General features: G+C 44.4%; 1 protein-coding gene across 4 annotated transcripts in view; it reads right to left on the bottom strand.

Annotated features, from left to right (window-relative positions):
- Positions 1 to 19291, bottom strand: part of inpp4b (inositol polyphosphate-4-phosphatase type II B) — a 119051-nt gene that overhangs the window by 92910 nt on the left and 6850 nt on the right. For 3 of the 4 annotated variants that reach the window (XM_056586325.1, XM_056586323.1, XM_056586324.1), the window contains exon 2: positions 18260 to 18376. In XM_056586325.1, the coding sequence (XP_056442300.1) occupies positions 18260 to 18376 (117 nt within the window). Of the gene's footprint in view, positions 1 to 2832; positions 2995 to 18259; positions 18377 to 19291 lie in introns of those variants that run through there. The other variant, XM_056586327.1, reaches the window with a different exon arrangement.

Here is a 19291-nt window from a genome sequence, read left to right on the forward strand (position 1 = left end):
ATGCAGGCTATACTGAACAAAAAAAGTGCAAAACAAATCACACAAAAGAGTTTCACTAATCTATGTTTATGGATGGGATCAAAAGGGTTTAATTTACATGTGCTCAACGCCGGGGAATGATTCATTCAAGCAGAACAAAGGACACAACTCTACATTGGCCCTTATCACCTCCAGCAGGTTCACCAGCACACACAATGAATCAAGTGCAGACACACACCTGCTCACAAGCATGAACACACACACACATACACATGTAGGCCCACAACCACACACATGCTCTCACACACACGCACATACCTGCGCACATACACCCACGCACACACACACACACACACACACACACACACACACACACACACACACACACACACACACACACACACACACACACACACACACACACACACACACACACACACACACACACACACACACGCACATACACACATAATTATGTGCTCTCAAACAAACACACAGATAAATGTGCTCCCATACAATTACATATAGAGACACACATACACACACACACACACACACACACACAACAGCAAAGGCTTATACGTATGCAATGGAATGTCCAAAAATGGTTGTGCACCAAAGAAAACACGCGTGTGTACAGTCATGTAACTAACAATGCCAGCAAAACAACACACACACACACACACACACACACACACACACACACACACACACACACACACACACACACACACACACACACACACACACACACACACACACACACACACACACACACAAAAGAAACAGACATAAGAGGCACAGTGGGGGGTTAGTGCAGAAGGTTTTGGCCAGTGGGATCGGGACACAAAAAGCTCTGGAATAGGTTTGCTCTTGCTGCCTTCATGTTATGCCATGAGCTTCTTGCCAGATAGGGAACACCGCAGTCATACATCTATTCTGCTTTTCAACATTTTCAAATCATCATGAAAATACTGCGTACGTTTGGTACTTGGACTGTGCGTTATGGGATCTCCTTACTATATCGGATAATCGTGGGAATCTGGAATATCCGTTCTGTGTCCCCAATGTTTATACAGTGTATTGCAATTTACCAGAGGGCTTTATGTACATCTGGTGCCGCCCACATTTGTAACAGATTTGTGACAGATCTTATGTAAGATTGAACCAGGAATTAGAGTTGTATTTTGTATGTTTATGGTCAATGTCAGGGAAATTGTGGGTAAGCTTACAAAATGTTCTATGCACCAATTCAAGAATGCATGTTCAGAGCAAGTAGTAACAGCAGTGTTTGTGTGTTGCTGTAATCCTAAGGTACCTTTTTCTGAAGTGCCTTCACCAAACCATGTTCAGGTAGTTTTGCATTTACAATGACTGGTGACAAGGGATTTCTCCAAAGCAGTTAAGAAGTACAAAAATACGTTTGAACGTATTTGAAGTGTTTTGAAGACGTTTTGAAGTGTTCTAAGCATTATAGGATCTTGACAGTTGGTAAAGTTTCCTCAGTGTTTCAAATGTAAACTTGGCTGTACCTTTGACTTTGCAGTTTCCATGGCTGCGTATTGCTGTGTGCAATGCGATGTGTGCACAGTGTATGGAAGAGGAAATCACAGCCAACAAGCCTCCCTCTGTGTGTCTGTGTCCTGCAGAGTTGAGCTCATGTCTCCTAGTCTCCTTGTTTGGATTGTTCCTTCTCCCTTTCTGACCTGACCCCATTTCTCTATGCAATATCTAGGCATGTCATGTCAGCAGACAAACAGGCAGGTAGGCAGGAAGTCAGACCTAATGACAGAATGACAGACAAGACAAAGTATTCCTGTATATACCTGTCCATTCCTTTCTCTGTGTTCTTCAAGAGAACGAGAAAAACGATTGTTGGCGGCTGAAACGTTAGGTTCTGTGATCAAAGTGTCCATTGTTTGTTGTTGTACAGAGGGGTCACATGATTCTCGTAGCACAACATGCTGCATAATTTTCCATTCGGTGATGAATAGTATGGTATTATTTTCCCACCTGTTTCGTTAAGTACATCTTCTTCAACGCTACTGTGGACCGCATCTCTGTGGGCTTGTTGAAATGTGTTATGTTCTAAAAGGTATGCAGAGCATTGGAGCCAAAGGCAGTTGTTGCAAAATATGTCTCTGCCTAACACTAATCATGTTCTCTGGGAATTTGTTTGTTTTCTAAACGAATGCTATACCTGTCAAAAAAATCTCCTGTAAACAAATAAATAAAAAATAAAGCTGTGAACGCATTCCTTTTCACAGACGAAAGTAAACCATCCATATTTAGTTCCCATGCACAGCAAGGTGGTTGATTGTACAATCAGGGCTGCTAATAAGCAGAGCTCCTTTCCTCTGGCACCAGGCATCTCCAGTCACCACGCTTCAATGACATAAATAATTTTTTGCCCTCAGTTCTGAGAGGTTTTGATTTAGAATTAATAACCAAAAAACGTCTAAAACAGGTTAAGAAGGTATTCTAAAATTTGAGAAAAAGGAGGCTATAAGTGATTAAGTGTTGTAGACTACGATGAACAAATTTGTGACTTAAAAACCCTGAAGCGCAAATGATTGGCAAGAGAAATATAATTTTAAAGGGACTCAAATTTGCCTACAGACGAAATACGCATGAAGTCGGAATTCAGATTAGACATATTCAATGAATACAACCCACAAATTAAAAGCTAAAACACTGAACTGAATAGGACAGGAAACACAGTGTCACCATCCCCAGACATTGGCTCAGTAGTCTTTGACACTGTAACTGACTTCAACGTAGCTGCGGCAAGCGAGACAACAGCACAGTCACAAAGCCTGTTCACAGTTTAAATTCAGAAGGCTTGATACTCACACAGATAATTCGGCCAAGGCGAAAGAGAATGTGTTATTCACCTCAAGGAAACTCTTGCTCTGGACTTGCTCTGGTGAATGTGGAGTTAATATTTCTCTCTTTCAGATTCACAGTGTTTTGTTATTCCACAGCCGGAACGTGCATCCAGGAACTTGTCGGGAAGAATGCTGAAAGCAGCACACACACACACACACACACACACACACACACACACACACACCTACTTGTCCATACTTGCCAGAACACGCAAACCTTCATTTCCACCTATTCAATCAGACACACACACACACACACACACACACACACACACACACACACACACACACACACACACACACACACACACACACACACACACACACACACACACACACACACACACACACACACAAACACACCCAAACACACCCAACTAAAGCCCCCTTAGCACACCCACACACACACACACGCAAACACAGGCACGGCCGATCAGAAACAGAATCATTGTAAATCCATCTAGATGACGGCAATATTCAATAAACGGTACCACAGATTTTAGCTCCCCATCATCACCTCTCTGCCATTAAATGCATTTAAGCCCCTGCACCACAGCTCTCTTATTGGGGAATCTATGACATTTACAGATTTATTATTACAGATTGCTAACGAATAAAAATAAAGATTACGGCTATGAAGGCAAAAGTAACATGCTTTGCCTTTGATTTTTTAAATACAAAGCGTATTGCCGGAAATGATGTCGTTAGCGGAAAAATAATAGCCCTTGCGGCTGCGTCGCCTCGACGCAAGGTTACAATTTTTGTGAGCCGCACGTCAGGCCCTTGCAGTGGACCCAAGGAGGGTCCGCAAGGACGTAGCGGGTCCGTAACCCCCTTGCGTTGCGTGAACGTGCGACCATAATATATATATTTCAATTGTATTCAGAGAAAACCCCTTGAGATGAACCATCTCGTTTTTCGATGGGACCTCACAAAAAAATAAACATTACAAACATACAGCGGACAAAAGCTCTCCCTCACACCAAAACCACAGATAACTTCCTCATACCAACCAGGAGATATCATAATCAGCCCATTAGTTCTGCATCTAAATACAACTAAAAGGTGCTGCAACAAAAAAATACCCAAGCAGTTTGGACAGTTGAAGCCCTTTGAGGCCACCTGCTCACATAGTCACTTTAAACCAGACCACAGGCTTCCAGAAACAGATGAATCGGCACACATTCTTCACTATCAGTATTCAATTGGTTGTTTTGTTTTCGGTGGTTCTTTTCTACACAAACCTGGATCTGTGTCATCTAGTTCTACGTCAAGCATTAAGACACTATTGCTGTTATCTTCGGCTAGCATCAGCCAGACCCGGCCAGAGGTTGGTGGTTGTTGCCTCTGGCATCATCTCTAACCAAAATGTACTTTCCCAAACACATGACTAGGTGGAAAGCGTAGATAAGAGTATAGGTGTAGGTGTATAGGTATAGGTGAAGATGTTAATCGCTCTATCAGTTAACCATTCATGCGCTTGTTGCCTAGCGCAAGGCTAAACCTTGCTCTTCGCACGTGCACCGGAGCTAGCATGAATAAGGCCCCATTCACAACCTTTCCTTTGACACATTACAGGAAAATCATCATAAAAGTTTTTTATTAAAGGTCCCATGGCGTGCTACTTTATGGATGCTTATATATAGGTGTTAGTGGGCCCTTAATACAGTATTTGAAGACGTTCAAGAAATTCAGCTTTGGCAGAATTACAGCCACTACGAGCTTTCCACAAACGTGCCGTTTATTAGAGGCGGGTCAAGGTGGAGGGTGGGGGTGTGGCCCTGAGAAGCTTGCGGCAACGGTACCATGCGCTAATGTTTACAGTGGATGTATCGCAATGGCGAGGCGCTGACAGCTTTTGACCGTGTTCTGTAAATATTCTAGAACTATCCGGCTGCTCCGGCGGGAGTCCGGGAGCTCTATATCTAAATAATATCATATTATACATGGATATCTATATCATATAATATATATTATCACGGCCAAAAGCTGTGTGCGCCTCCAGACGATCTTATGAATCTCAAACGACTGTGTCGGGTTCTCCGACGTCTCTGGTTCTTCCAATTCCACATCAATCTGAAGTAGACTGAACCGCGACATGCAGGAGAAAGGGATTGTTGACCACGATTGTCTCCCGCCGCGTGGCAGCACCACCGCCGCGTGGCACCACCACCGCCGCGTGGCACCACCACCGCCGCGTGGCACCACCACCGCCGCGTGGCACCACCACCGCCGCGAGGCACCACCACCGCCGCGAGGCACCACCGCCGCGAGGTGTTATGCGCCATAACACCAACAGCAGAACGGTTATCCAAATAACAAAGAACACTGTACAACACTTGCGTTACAGTGTGTTCATTCCCACACACGCACGTGGCGCTCGCACGGTCATAGCTCATTGGGCAAAGCAGAGAAAAGGGAGGTAACATGTCCCCGGATAATGACATATTGGGAAAGTTCCAAATCGGCGCGTTTGAGCTTTGTTTTTTCAAAGGCAGAAAAGGATACCTAGAGCTCGTTTTAAACCTAACGCCATTTCTAGTTACTGGGAGACCATAGGCAGGCTAAGGGAACTCATATTAATATCAGAAAACCTCATGAGGTGACATTATCATGCCATCGAACCTTTAAGCTCGCAGTGTGGGGTTTGTCTGCGTGTGCGCTGCCTGCGATACACCGTACAAGGCCATGGTAGATTGCAGAGCGTATTATGATTTAAAGCATTTATATAACAGGATGCAGCTCCTAGCTAACCCCCAGGCCAATAAGGCTACAGGCTGTGCATGATCTTTCACATACACACACACACACACACACACACACACACACACACACACACACACACACACACACACACAGACACATGGTCATGCACACACACACACACACACGCACACACAGAGACACGCACGCACGCACGCACGCACGCACGCACGCACGCACGCACGCTACGCACGCACGCACGCACGCACGCACGCACGCACGCACGCACGCCGCACGCACGCACGCACCGCACGCACGCACGCACGCACGCACGCACGCAGCACGCACGCACGCACGCACGGCACGCACGCCGCCGCACGACGCACGCACGCTACGCACGGCACGCACGCACGCACGCACGCACGCACGCACGCACGCACAGCACGCACGCACGCAACGCACGCACGCACGCACGCAACGCACGCACGCAAGCACGCCACGCACGCACGCACGCCACGCACGCACGGCCCGCACGCCACGCACGCACGCACGACGCGACGCACGCACGCACGCACGCCACGCACGCACGCACGCCACGCACGCACGCACGCACACACACACACACACACACACACACACACACACCACACACACAGATGCAGGCATGCACAAAAATATGGTAGTGCAGAGCCTGAAGTGTTCCCCTCTTCAAACAGTTACATGGAGGAAAGGAAACAGCTAGAATCAAACCCTCTCTCAGCTCCCTTTAAAGAAGCAGGTGACAATTACCCAGATCAATTGCTCAGTCACAGAGACAGTGATTGGCCCGGCTCCTCAGCACCTCCACGTCGTGTGAACATCTGAAGCCGACACAATGTGCCCATTGCAGGAACACCAACGTTGAATCCAGAACTGACCGTTCACCTGTTCGAGTCAAGCAATGCTTTATAGACTCTTGAAGTCCCTTAGGCTGATCGGTGTTAGTTAGCTGTAGCATTGTTTTGGACTCTGGAAAGCACTCGGGAATGTGATATATTTACTTTTACTGGGTGACAGTCAATTACTACAACTAGGGAAATAAAATATAACAATTACAAAGCTTGCTTTTCAGATTTACGTTGCTAAAGAAAGAAGAGGTGTATGAAACCCCTTTGAAATGCTGAGCCATCATCAGTTACCATGGCATCAAAAGTGTTAGGCGTGTGTGTCGGTTCAACAGTGTGGCCAGACGTCTGTTTGTTTATTTCAGGGTCAGCTGTAACAGGCGTCTAGGTGCATGATGATTAAATAAGGCTGGTAAAAGTCCTTCTTTCTGGAAGAGTCTGGATAAACATATGCCCTGTCTATGTGTGTGTGTTCTAGAGGTGTGTTACAATGATACTGGTGGTACTTGCCACTAAATCCAGGCATTGTTACAGGACTCATCTCTGTAATGGCCAAAAGCAATATGATACACATGTTGTTATCATTTTACTATTGATCCCTCTCTATTCCTCTCTCTCAGTCTCGCCCCCTCTCCCTCTCTCCCTCTCTGCCTCTCCCTCTCCCTCCCTCCCTCTCCCTCTCCCTCTCTCTCTCTCTCTCTCCCTCTCTCTCTTGCCCGGTCAGTCACAGGGGTGTGCCCTTCTTTTTTAATTTGATTTGCAACAAAGGCCAACAAAGGAAACGGTTTACAAATATATTGCAATGAATTACATCGTGATGTATCACATCCGACCAATAGGGACAGCCCTGAATCCATTTGCATGGTATTTTCCTTTTCATCGATGAAACAGTTTATCGTGATGCATCTCACCTCGGCTGTTGGACAGATTGCACAATAGCCATGTTTTCATAAAAAGACACATTTGTATACACCAGTGTTTACATGCCCACTAACTCCCTCTGCCCATTGTTTTCCTTGTCTTACTGCTAGTTAAGTAGTTTCAGCACTCGGGAGAGATCTACTGACTATGTCATCCCATAGGGGATCATCGAGGGCGAGATTATTAGTGCAGCACACATACCTACTACATTTCCCCATCTGTCAACCTCTCGACAGCACCACTAACAGGATGCACAGTAGGTAGAGAGACGGGAAAGCCGAGTTGCCTCAGCGTGCTTGTTGTGTTGGGTTTCTCGGGCCCACATTAGCTGCTTATGAGACATCTCTGTCATTTGACGTGCAGCAGCAAAACAGGTCCACGACACACGAGAGAGAGAGCTCTTTGTGAGACGGATATGATGCTTGTATTTGTCGTTTGGGGCTGTGGGACAGCGGGGATGAGTACATATGCAGATAACAAGATGCAAACATACATCATGCAAACATGTGATTTGTACATCACTCATAAATAGTCCATGAGATTGGGAAATTGTTGATTCTTGAGACAAGGGAAGAAATTATAAGAAAAAAAACGGAGGGAAGGGACTTTTAGGGTCTTTAATGGCTCACCACTGTCCTTCCGGGGAACAGAGAGAAATATATCATCATCAATCTGAGTTAAGCAGACACTGGCAACCGACTGAGCATGTTTTCTCCAAGTCTCGTTTGAACTGTACATTTTGGTTGAGGGGTACACTAATCAAGGTGCACTCCTACTGGAATAATGAGCACCCACAGAAATCCGGTGATAGAAAGAATTGAGCTGCCGTATGTCTTGTGGCCGGTTCAGAGCCTTTAGCCTGTTAAAATGTCGGCCATTAATACACACACAGCCACGCAGTTTGCGCACGAATGTGCGTGCACAAGCACACAGAAACACACACAGAGACACACATACACACACATCCAAACACAGCCACGATGTGTACACACACAGACACCTCACTCCTACGGGCAAGCTCATCAGTCACTCAGTTAGCCATGGAAAATTCTGTGCACCGACACGCGTGCACACGCAGAATGCGCACACACAGACTCACGTAGACATGCATACTCAACTGTACATGCACACACACACACACACACACACACACACACACACACACACACACAGACACACCGCAACGCATCAGCACTTTCTACCTCTGTCTCCCCTCAAAGGAAACCATTAAACTGCAAAGAACCCACAGGAAGAAGGGTTTGACAGAAAGAGGATTTTCTCAAGCACTCTCGCCCCACTCCCTCCCCAATCCACTCTCGAACCACCCAAAAGAAAAAGAAAAACAACAATCTATGTTAGGACTAAACTCATTTCGACAAAGGGAGGCAAAGCTTATAAGCATCCCAGTGTGTGAGTCACCTGTGACCCCTTAATTCATTTGTCTGCTAAGCCTCTATGGTGGGTGACAGAGCACCTGTAATGCAGAACTGGGGGAGTGGGGTGGGTCGGTGGACAGCGGCCCCAGCTTTAGTGCTGCCACTGATTGGGTCAGAGGGACGTTTGATTAAATGCTCAAATGAAAAATGTATTACCGAATTGATCCAGACAAATCCCACCTTGAAGAGGTGGGGTTTAGCGTTCTAATGCGCCACTGATTAGAAGGCGCCAGGCTACTTACTGCTCATGTAAGGACTACCTTGTGGAGACCGGGGGAGGGGGTTCTGTGGATGGTAGATGGGGATGTTTTTGCATGGCTCTGATCATTTTGACCAGATTTGCTATGACAGACCAGCAGCTGCCAAAAAACGGGAGAGCCAGGTCATGCACATTTGTCATTGTCGTGTTTTTGTGAGGCTGGAAGGGATTTATAGATTTATAGATTTCAAGCAGCAAAACACAGGGGGAAAAGGGACTAGCGGCCACAATGACCTTGAGCAGGTATGATGTAAAAGTGAAGCATCAAGCATTTTCCCCATTTCTATTTGTTTTTATCACTTGGTCTATTCTATATATAATTATATGACACATGAAATATGATGGAAAATGAAGTTTTAAACAACAGTATGTAGTGTATGCGCCCCTGCCAGCAGCTATACCATGTCCTACTAGGATCCTGCTTGTAAAGTCACCTTTAGTATTCGATAATGGCAAATCAATTAGGGGATTGTATATTCCAGTTTCTTTCTCAAGTAAGTAATCAATTAACCCTAATTAATTATATTACGTCAATCAACCAATTAAATGAGGTAATAAGGCAGTTACCTAGGGAGGTTTTGTTGTAAATACCTTATTGTCGGCTCGGCAGGTACAATGAAAGCTAACCAGCAGGTGGTTAATGTCCTTTACCTCTTTTTTCACCTGTCTAAACGATTCCTTAGAAACTTTGTTTTTTCTTGTTTGCAAGTTAAAACAAAAGACAATAATGGCAGGCAGGATTTTTCTCTGAATAAATAACTTTTTTCCATTCACATGAAAGAGACAGAGTGCGTTTGTTGTTTTTTCTTTTGTTTGTTGTTTTAATGACGACAAGTATCCGATATTTCGCCAGCGTAATGAGGTCTGCTTGCAGTAATTGCAGCATATTTTGGCTTCCAGTGCGGGGAAGTGCATCTCCTTGTGGCAGCCAACACAGCTCAGCAGAGGAGTGTTCGGCACTTTTTATTTTTTCCTTCTAAAGTAATTAGTCTCTCTGTTAAGATTTACATGGCTGCCTTGATTGAGCGTGCGCCGTTACAACAACTGTTTTCACGACTGACTGCGCCAGCCAGCCCCCCTTTCGCACCGTGGACTTAAACGTACACAAATATAGTACACACATGCACACGCACGCACGCATACACACGCACAATCTCTCTCTCTCTGGCAGAGCATTTCGCTTTGTTGTGGTTATTGTCGAGGGTACTTAACGATTTGAAACAAACCGAAAAAAAAAAAGAAAAAGTAAATTAAAAGAACATTGATTCTAAGGGGGGCTTGGTATAGAATGTCTGGTTGTATTTTTTTTATATAATTACACAGTCGCCCGCCTACCCTGCTTAGACCATCAAATTATTTTATAGCGGTCAAAAGGCTTTTCAGGGGTCACTTGTGTGTAATATGTTGCTCTGTTAACTGGCAGTCTGCTGTGTTTTGGTTTGGATGCCGAGGGGAACATGTAGCATGAAGTAGACATGATAGAATGAATGTTTATGCGTCAATAAAGTACGCCCGCAAGCGTTTTTTCACAATAGTCCCAAGCCACTTTATTTGCCTTTAATTTTCAACTCGCTGGCACCAACACTTTTTATGAGTGAGCTAAATTTAAAATAATTCTCCCTTTATTAAGAAAAAAGTAGCTAAAAGCCTTAAAAGCAGGACCCTCCAATGGACACTTAGTCCAAGAATCCCTTCAAAGTCATTACAATTGAAATTAAAAAGCTTTTGGAGACTTGGCATATATAATAAAGTAAAAACAAAATCTAAAAATGAACAGCGATGTAAAGGTGGGATTTGATTTGTAGGCAAGCATTTTTATGTGTCTGGCAGGAAAAGGTAGGATAACTGTAATTTAAGGTCTACAGAACTGTATACACGTGAGGCCATTACTCAACAAATATAACCATTCATATCCCCAGCCCTCTCTCCAGTCTGCAGCGACTTCAACCGGACGAAAAAAATATTTGACGTTATTTTGTGAACACATGCACCTGGCTGTATGTCTGAGTGCATGTGTCAAAAAGCTTTGCTTACAGTTCCATCTCTCTCTCTCTCTCTCTCTCTCTCTCTCTCTCTCTCTCTCTCTCTCCTCTCTCTCATCTCCTCTCTCGCCTCTCTCTCTCTCTCTCCTCTCTCTCTCTCTCCTCTCTCTCTCTCTCTCTCTCTCTCTCTCTCTCTCTCTCTCTCTCTTCAATCCACCTCTAAGGGTTCCTTTGTGCATTCCATTCATCCTTATTTGCCTAAAAGCAACGAGTAAATTAGGGGCAGAATATGTGGAGTGCCCTTCCTGCCTTTTGGATTCTTCAGATTCTCCTCAGTCAAAAGGTTCATAATCAGAATGAGAAATCATGCAAGACATCCAATACTCAATTCCTATCACCTCCACAGTTATGAATAACACCAAAGGTCAAACCACCACTACCAAGTAAACAGCTAAAACCAAAGGAATCTGCAAATATTCCTTAAAATGCTGATTTTATGTTCATTTTACGAGTGCATTTTAAAAAGGGATGTCATACTTATCTACGATGTGTCCAGAGGTTTATGACAGTTGCAAAAGATAAAACACTTTTGTTGAAGCTAACCCTTAATAAGTAAATATTATTTACTTATTAAGTAACACACACGCACACACGCGCGCCCGCATTCATTCATTCTTTTTAACACTCACTCGCGGTGTAAAACAATGTTTTCTCACGATCAAATACTCATCAATCCTAAAAGTTATGGGCATGTACACGATGTCTGTGTCAAGAAAATATGCATTTACTGTACGGTGTTTGCAGATGCATTGATTTAAAAGTACAACTTATTACCGCTGTATCAGCTGTTCTTTCCCAAATAATTTACCAAGAATGAGTGGCTAGGTAGATAAGAGAAGCAAAGTGTATGCGCAAGGTTCAAAAGCAACATTATGCATGCGCCCTTAAAATAGCATCTGAACAACGCGCCGCTGACTTTAAACCAGGTATTTTCCTGGTTTGTGGCGCAAGTGGTTTCTGAAACGTCAAAATAGCACCAGGGAAGGTTTGCACCAGAACACGCCTCCTCCTTTCGCCGAGCCGCCCCTTGCGGCGCAAGATCATTCCCTAATTAACCGACGCGTGGCGCAGGAGAGAAAAGAGCGCTCTGCGCCAGTTGCAAACTAGCAACGACACATGCGCCAGTGATTAAGTCAATTGCGCCGGATGCAAGATAGGGCTCAAAGAGTGCAAGAAGAATTATTGCATTCAACAAGTAACAAAAAACAAGTAAAAAAAAAAAGACGTTTTCAGTACCATACTTTGTATTGTTACACCTATCTATATATACCATATATACCAAGTAGTGACAAAGAAACATTCCAAGAAACAATACTGGCAATTGTTTCATGGCCCACCATTATTCTGCCTTCCTCAAAGAGACTACAGAGGTTACAGAGTCATTATTGACTTAATTAATCATTGACTATTCACAATAACAAATAATTACTGACAAAAATGAACAAAACATTATTGAGTTTCAGTCTTAAAACTAGATTAAACGAGACGTTTAAAAAGTCTATAAAGAATTATGCTCTTTCTCAAACAAGCGGAAGAAAATAACAACATAATTGTGATTAATGTCTATCTAAGCCTATAGCCATGGTCTGAGCTAAATTACTATTATTAAAAAGGACCAGGCTTTATTCATCGATACCGTATCCGTGTTCTGTACTGCAGATATAATTTAACAGCCCTGTGCTTACTAAATTGCCATTGGCTGTCGCTCACTCAGCACAGTGAAATGTTGAAATAAGCTCCCAAGGTGCCCTTTAGCCTGGCAAGCAGCTTGCCAGAAGACCACTAAAGAAACTGACCTTTCAGAATGCTTCATTTAAACTCTGCATTTTGCCTATGCCCTGGCTTTCGTCTAACTAAAGGGGCGTTCAGTTGGGACGTTTTCGGGGCATTGAACGCGACCAACTCTGTTGTTTTTCCTATGGGGAAAGCTGCGCTGACGCAGTACAGACCAAAAGGACATCATGTTTTCAGCCCTGGTTCCCCCATGGTTCCGCCCTGCCAGACCACACCCGATTGGCGGGAGTTCACAACGTGGTCGATGGAACAACCAGGAAATTAAATTCAAAACGAGTCCGCCAGTATACGTGGAATGTGATCGTATCACATATCACATGCCAAATGTGGGTTGCGATACACTCTCATTTGCATAAAGTTAATGAAGGTAAACTTTGGTCCTGCCCCCTGCCCCCGCCTGATGCAAGCCTTCCCACAATCCTTTGCCCCATGCGATATTGCGTATAATACAAAGTGAATGGAAGGCGTTGCCAATCGCGAGCGTTTCCCTCTGTTGGGGCTGGGCCGTTACACACATGAAGTGGTGTGGGAACATGGAGTTTATATCCTCAACACCATTGGCGCTAAAGTTCGTTCTGACACGACTCAGGGGCAATACATCACGAGTACTCGGTGACATTAAGGCCACGTATTCGATTAGAGTTTTGGTATTTCTGGCATCGCCAATACTGATGAGTGACCTGAATGATGAGGCTGATTCTATAAAGGAGTTCGGCCAGCCGTCTTCTCTGCGGGGGAAAGCCAACCACAATTCTTCGTCCCGCGCCTGATCATGTTTCGATTCAGAAGGAGCATGGAGAAGGGGCTATTCACAGTTGGTCCATTTCAATGTGTTGACTAGAGAGACAGAGAGTGAATCAGTGTGCTGCCTGCATCTCTGCAGTGAAATAAGGTTTTACCCATTTGAAACGGTAAAAGCCTAGTCCATGAACGGGAAACACTGTTGATCGCCGAGGATTCTGTCATTCTCAAAGAAAGTATGAAAAAAGATTAAAGATTTAAATGACCGCCCAAGTAACGTTTATTTATGGGAAACACTCCAATGGTGCATGGTGGCTGGCCTATAAGCAACTGTTGCCCCAGAACTTAGGGGCATAAAGTGCAGTGTATATGACGCCATTGGCATGTGACCTCACCAAATGTAATGGACCGTTATCGATAATAAAAGTAAGGATATTTACGGGTTTGAACATTGTTGGAATTAATTGGGATGATGTATGTATGTGTATATCAAATATACAACATAGGTCGAGTTGTTTTTTTGATATTGTAGTGTGTAATGTAACATTATATCATAACTTACAATATCCGATAAAAATAGCGCTGTAATTAAAGGCAAGGTCCCTTTGTTTGCCTGCAACCCTGATTGCAGGGAAGTGGCGGTAGAGGTGGTGGAAGAGGAGGAGAATACGTTGAACAAGATGCTGTGGTTTGTGTGAAAGAGCTCCTCCGGAGCCCAGAGCCACCTCTTGAGACGACAAGGACACTCAGGGATCAGTTTCCAACCCACAATGAACAGCTAGGTGAGCCATTAGCAGAGTGTCTTCAAACATCGGCTCTCTGTGTTATTTTCTTCCAAACTTCATCGGTTTCTTGTGCAAAGAGATACACTCTCACTCTACATGGCTCTTTGGTAACTTTTGAAAATGTTGATGGTAAAATCGGGAAAGCTTGTGTACCGGTCCACAGGGGATTAAACTCTGGGATTACATGCAGGGCCTTGTCTTGTCATCGGAAGGCAAACTATGCTGCAACGACCATACTGCAGATTTTAATTGCACTCATTTGCATACAGTTTAGGTTTATGTTAAGCCGTATCCATTTGTTGTCCTCTACAGGGTGCCTACAGGCACACAGCGGACATGAGGGGGTCCTCCCAGTACCTCTTGGTTGGGACTACCCCCAGCCAATACACTCCCCCCCCCCCCGCATCTGCAGAACATTTCTATTTAAATGTAAAATTTTTAGACTGGAGCTTTCTGATGTATGCTTCGCCTAAGGTGTGATGAACACATTCAAGGATTTCAACAGGGAACTGGGGAATAGGTGGGCATCAGACTGCATTGGGATTGCTTTGGAAGTGAGGAGTCACAGAGAAAGTGACAAAGCGGACGCGAGCCCCTGATCTTCATTGGTGAGGAAGAACTCGAGGCTGGACAGCTGACATTTAATAGAAGGATGTAGCCCTCATCCACTGCCCTACTGCCTGCCTCTGAGCTCCTCCTGATATCTGTTCAATATTAATGACCGCGTAGCAATCACCCAAAATGTGTCAAAACCGATGCCCAAGGCAAAGGGATATCATCCGCAAGATCTTTTTGGTCTTCAAGAATCAATTTCCCCCTCTTTCCTGTCCAATACCTTTTTTAATATTTCTTAAGGAATAGCTCTGGCTATGCTAGATTGAATCCATGGCAATGACATATGCTATTTGATACTTGGAAGGTGTGGGATTAACTGCAGGAAACCACTGAAAAGAAGTGCCAAAGTTTTCTGTTTATGTGCTAATGTGGACACATCCACAGACATACAAACATACAGAAACACACACAAAGAAAAACACCTCACTCCAACCGGCAAGCTCATCAATAGCTCAGTTGGCCTTGGCAAATAGCTGCCCACACAAGCACACACTTGCAAACACAAACACGCATACACACACACACACACACACACGCACTCACGGCATCCACTTCACAGAATTGCACTGTACACAGCCGCATATCCCAGATTCACTGCAAAAAAAAAAAATATGCAACATAAAATAACTTGGGTCTCAGCTGAATGCCCTCCGCTTTGCCACTTAAACAGCTGGGAGCAGCAGCGGTGTGTTAGCTCGTTGTCAGGGGTCATGGCTATGTCACGTAAAGACTCCCTAATGAGACCCAGACAAGCCAAGCTGCACCAAGCCGTGCCCAGCCGAGCTGAAACCCTGAATGCTAACCGCAGCTCAGAGAAAAAGTAACTGTGTGAGTGGGAGTGGGAGAGAGATACTATCACACTGTTCTACTGTTCTGTGCTTGTGGAGCAGAAGACAGGAAGAAAGGAAGAGAGGAAGAGAGGGATAGAGGAAGCGAGAAAGAGAGATAGAGAGGATGAGACGATGAGAGGAAGAGAGGAAGAGACAAAGACAGGAAGACTCATTTATTTGATTCCTCTATTCCTTCCCAGTAAGAGAGGGAAGAATGAAGAGCACAGTTGTACTTCTTCTGGTTTTGCTCCTCTGCCTACTATGTTTATTTTTTTCTCGCCTCCTGTCTTCCCTTGTCAGTAAAAGACAGGAGAGATAAAGGTATAGAAAGGAATTGACAGAGGGAGGATGCATTTCTCAGAAAGGGTTGTGATCCCGCTCATCAAAGCCGAAGGGGTGAAAAAAGACAGAAGCGTTTCAGTATTCAGCGCTGTGGAGAGGTGAGGAGATAAGGAGCCAGACGTGAACCCAGCGAGAGGCCGATCGCAGTAGGCTCCCTCCTCGGGGTCAAGGGTTGGGCCCTGAGCGTTGAGATGTCAAGCCTGAATGACGCGCAGTGTCATCTGCATCAATGACAGAGTGACAGCTGCTCGGCTTGTTCTCATTCTTACCTTGCTCACCCGGAGCAAGGTAAGAATGAGAACAAGAGAGGGCAAAATAGAGAAAGAGAGGTAGACAGAGAGAGTAGGGAGCGCAATAGTGAGTAAAGAGATACAGATTCGCTGCCTCTAATAACAAATTACAGAAATTAACTCAAGTGAAATGTAGCAAGTCCCTGATAACACAAGTCACAACAAACGCCTAGTTAAAATGTATCATACAGCATTTGTTTTGTCTCATATATTAAATGTGAAATGCTTCAGGTGTTTGTTATTACCAACGTTTTCACATGTTTATACGAACCACAGAACATTCACGGACGCCTTTTATAAATTTATAGTTGGCATTGAATTTCATCAAATTATACTACCAGTCTTTTAAGAGGGAGGAAAATAACAGTACAGATGTAGCATAACAATATAACAAACTGAAAAGAGGACTTATTTCTATTGAGCATGAGTTGGAAAAACAACAAACAACTACTTCAAACCAGACATGGATGACTTTAAAAGGTATGGATCTTAATAATTTTTCTAATGGAGTCTGAACTAGTTGATGTGGCAGTCTATAAGGCCTCAAGGCTAGGTGATTGGGTTTAGGATGTAACATTTCCCATCCCGGAGTTAGGTTGGCAATGGAAGGCTTAGAACGTGGTTTCATTTTACGAATCACTTCCTTGGTGCTGCTGAAAATAAAAGTGTAATTTCAAGCTGACTTCAATTAAAAAAATAAATATATGAATATATACTGTATATAAAATGTTTGGCCATCCATTGCAATTCAGACTTCATGCAGATTGTTTGTCAGCTGTAAGTATCAGCCATGTAAGGCAACAACCATCTCTGCTTGGAGCAGCTGAACACAGCTTCTTATATTTTCATGCATATGCTTCACCACACTTCATCCGCCCAAATAAACACCTGCCGGTAATGACAATGTCCCAATGAATGTATGCACATCGCATTCGTTAGTAGTTAGGTCTTAGGTTTGAATAATTAAGCAGCCTTTAAAGTGGCAATCTAAAATGTTGGTGGTTGCTCAGGAACAATCTGCTCCACCTGAAAGCTTGTTGCTCGGTTAACATATGTTGCATCAACCACGGTTTGAAAGGGTTTGTAACGATATAAATGGCACAAAATTCCAGATTAATCATTCAGTGACATGAATCATTCAATATTTTTTTCAGTTGGTATTTCAGTAAACGGTACTGTACACACCTATTTTAGATCACTCAAGAGCTACGGTGTTCCAAGAACATTATGCTACTTAAAAAAAGTTAAACATGACGACAAAACAATGCATAAATCTCTCCCCCCCTACCATTCTGGCTGGTAGTCATCCCCCGTACCCCCCCCCCAAGTGGATAGACCCCAGCTGCACCACCACCCCAAACCGCAACACCCTTACACACAGTGGAGCCTTCCCCACCCAGTTCGCTCACAACTCAAGGGCTGGGTGCGTGACTGACAGTGCATGCATGATTACTGAAATTATGCAGTAATTCACCACCCACATCTAAGGACCTCCAGATACGCCGGATGAATTTATGGATAATGAGGGTCTGCGCCAGCGTTTCTCACAGCGCTTTCCCTCTCTCTTCAATCCCCTCAGAGAAAAAAAAAGAAAAAACCTCAAAGACACATCCTCCACAAACAGAATCCAAAATCCCCCCCCCCCGCCTCCCCATTCCTCTCTGTTGCTCGTGCTCGGGGGGGGCGGTTGTGACAATCCAAAATGCAAACACATGCAAACACACAGCGGGAATAAAAGAAGTTGACTCACAGCTTGGCGGCTCTTGTCCTTCACATCGTAGACGGTTAGTTTGACCAGCGTCTCTGGGCTGGCCGGCTGCTCCGGAGGGAAGGTGACCCCCGTCAGAAACAGGGGGTCTCGGTTAGCCTGGCAGAGAAATGGCACGCATGCAAAGGAAGAAGGTAAATCATCAGTGAAGCCTCCCTCCTCCAAGCCTCCACCTGCTAACCAGCTTTGTACCCAACTGATGAAAGAGCACAAGAAGGTTGAAGATAAAGCTCTTCCTGCTGGGGCTGACCGGGGGCTCCGGCAACACTGGGAGCCTATCAAAATAAAAGTCCTGTCCAAAAGAAACAGGCCACGAGCTAGCCACCATGACAGGTGGGCTGGCAACAACACATGTAGGATACCTGCAGGACAAAGCATGCAGTAGAGCAGGCGGGCTGCACACACAAACACAAACTTGCCAAACACACACACACACCCAAACACAAACTTGCCACACACACAAAAACACAAACTTGCCACACACAGACACACACACACAGAAACACAGACACACACACACACACACAGACACACACACACACAGAAACACAGACACACAGACACACACACACACACACACACACACACACACACACACACACACACATACATACACAGTGTAATTACTCCCAGTAGACTATGCTGGCCATGGGGAGGTATTTTATTATCATACCCAGCACACTCCCAGTGTGTCTCTTTCATCTATTGGCATTTTGCAATATGCAATCTTAACCTCACAAGCTGTTGTGTATGGACAACAACCTCCCATTCTTCTAGGCCAGTAATGAATTAATATGAATATTAATGAAGGTAACAGATTATTTTATTGTGGTACTAATGTGATACCAGACAGTGTGAAGAGAATTAGAATAAGAGTTTTTTTTTTTTACTTTTACTGTCATAGCATAAACAACATCAAGGTCCACTTTAGAAATAAGGATCAACACTTTCAATTGCAAACCTTCAGGATGCTTTATAATTGGTTGCCCAATAAACTGAATACCATCGCATCAA

The sequence above is a fragment of the Gadus chalcogrammus genome, chromosome 3 (assembly GCF_026213295.1).
Source record: "Gadus chalcogrammus isolate NIFS_2021 chromosome 3, NIFS_Gcha_1.0, whole genome shotgun sequence".
NCBI lineage: Eukaryota > Metazoa > Chordata > Actinopteri > Gadiformes > Gadidae > Gadus > Gadus chalcogrammus.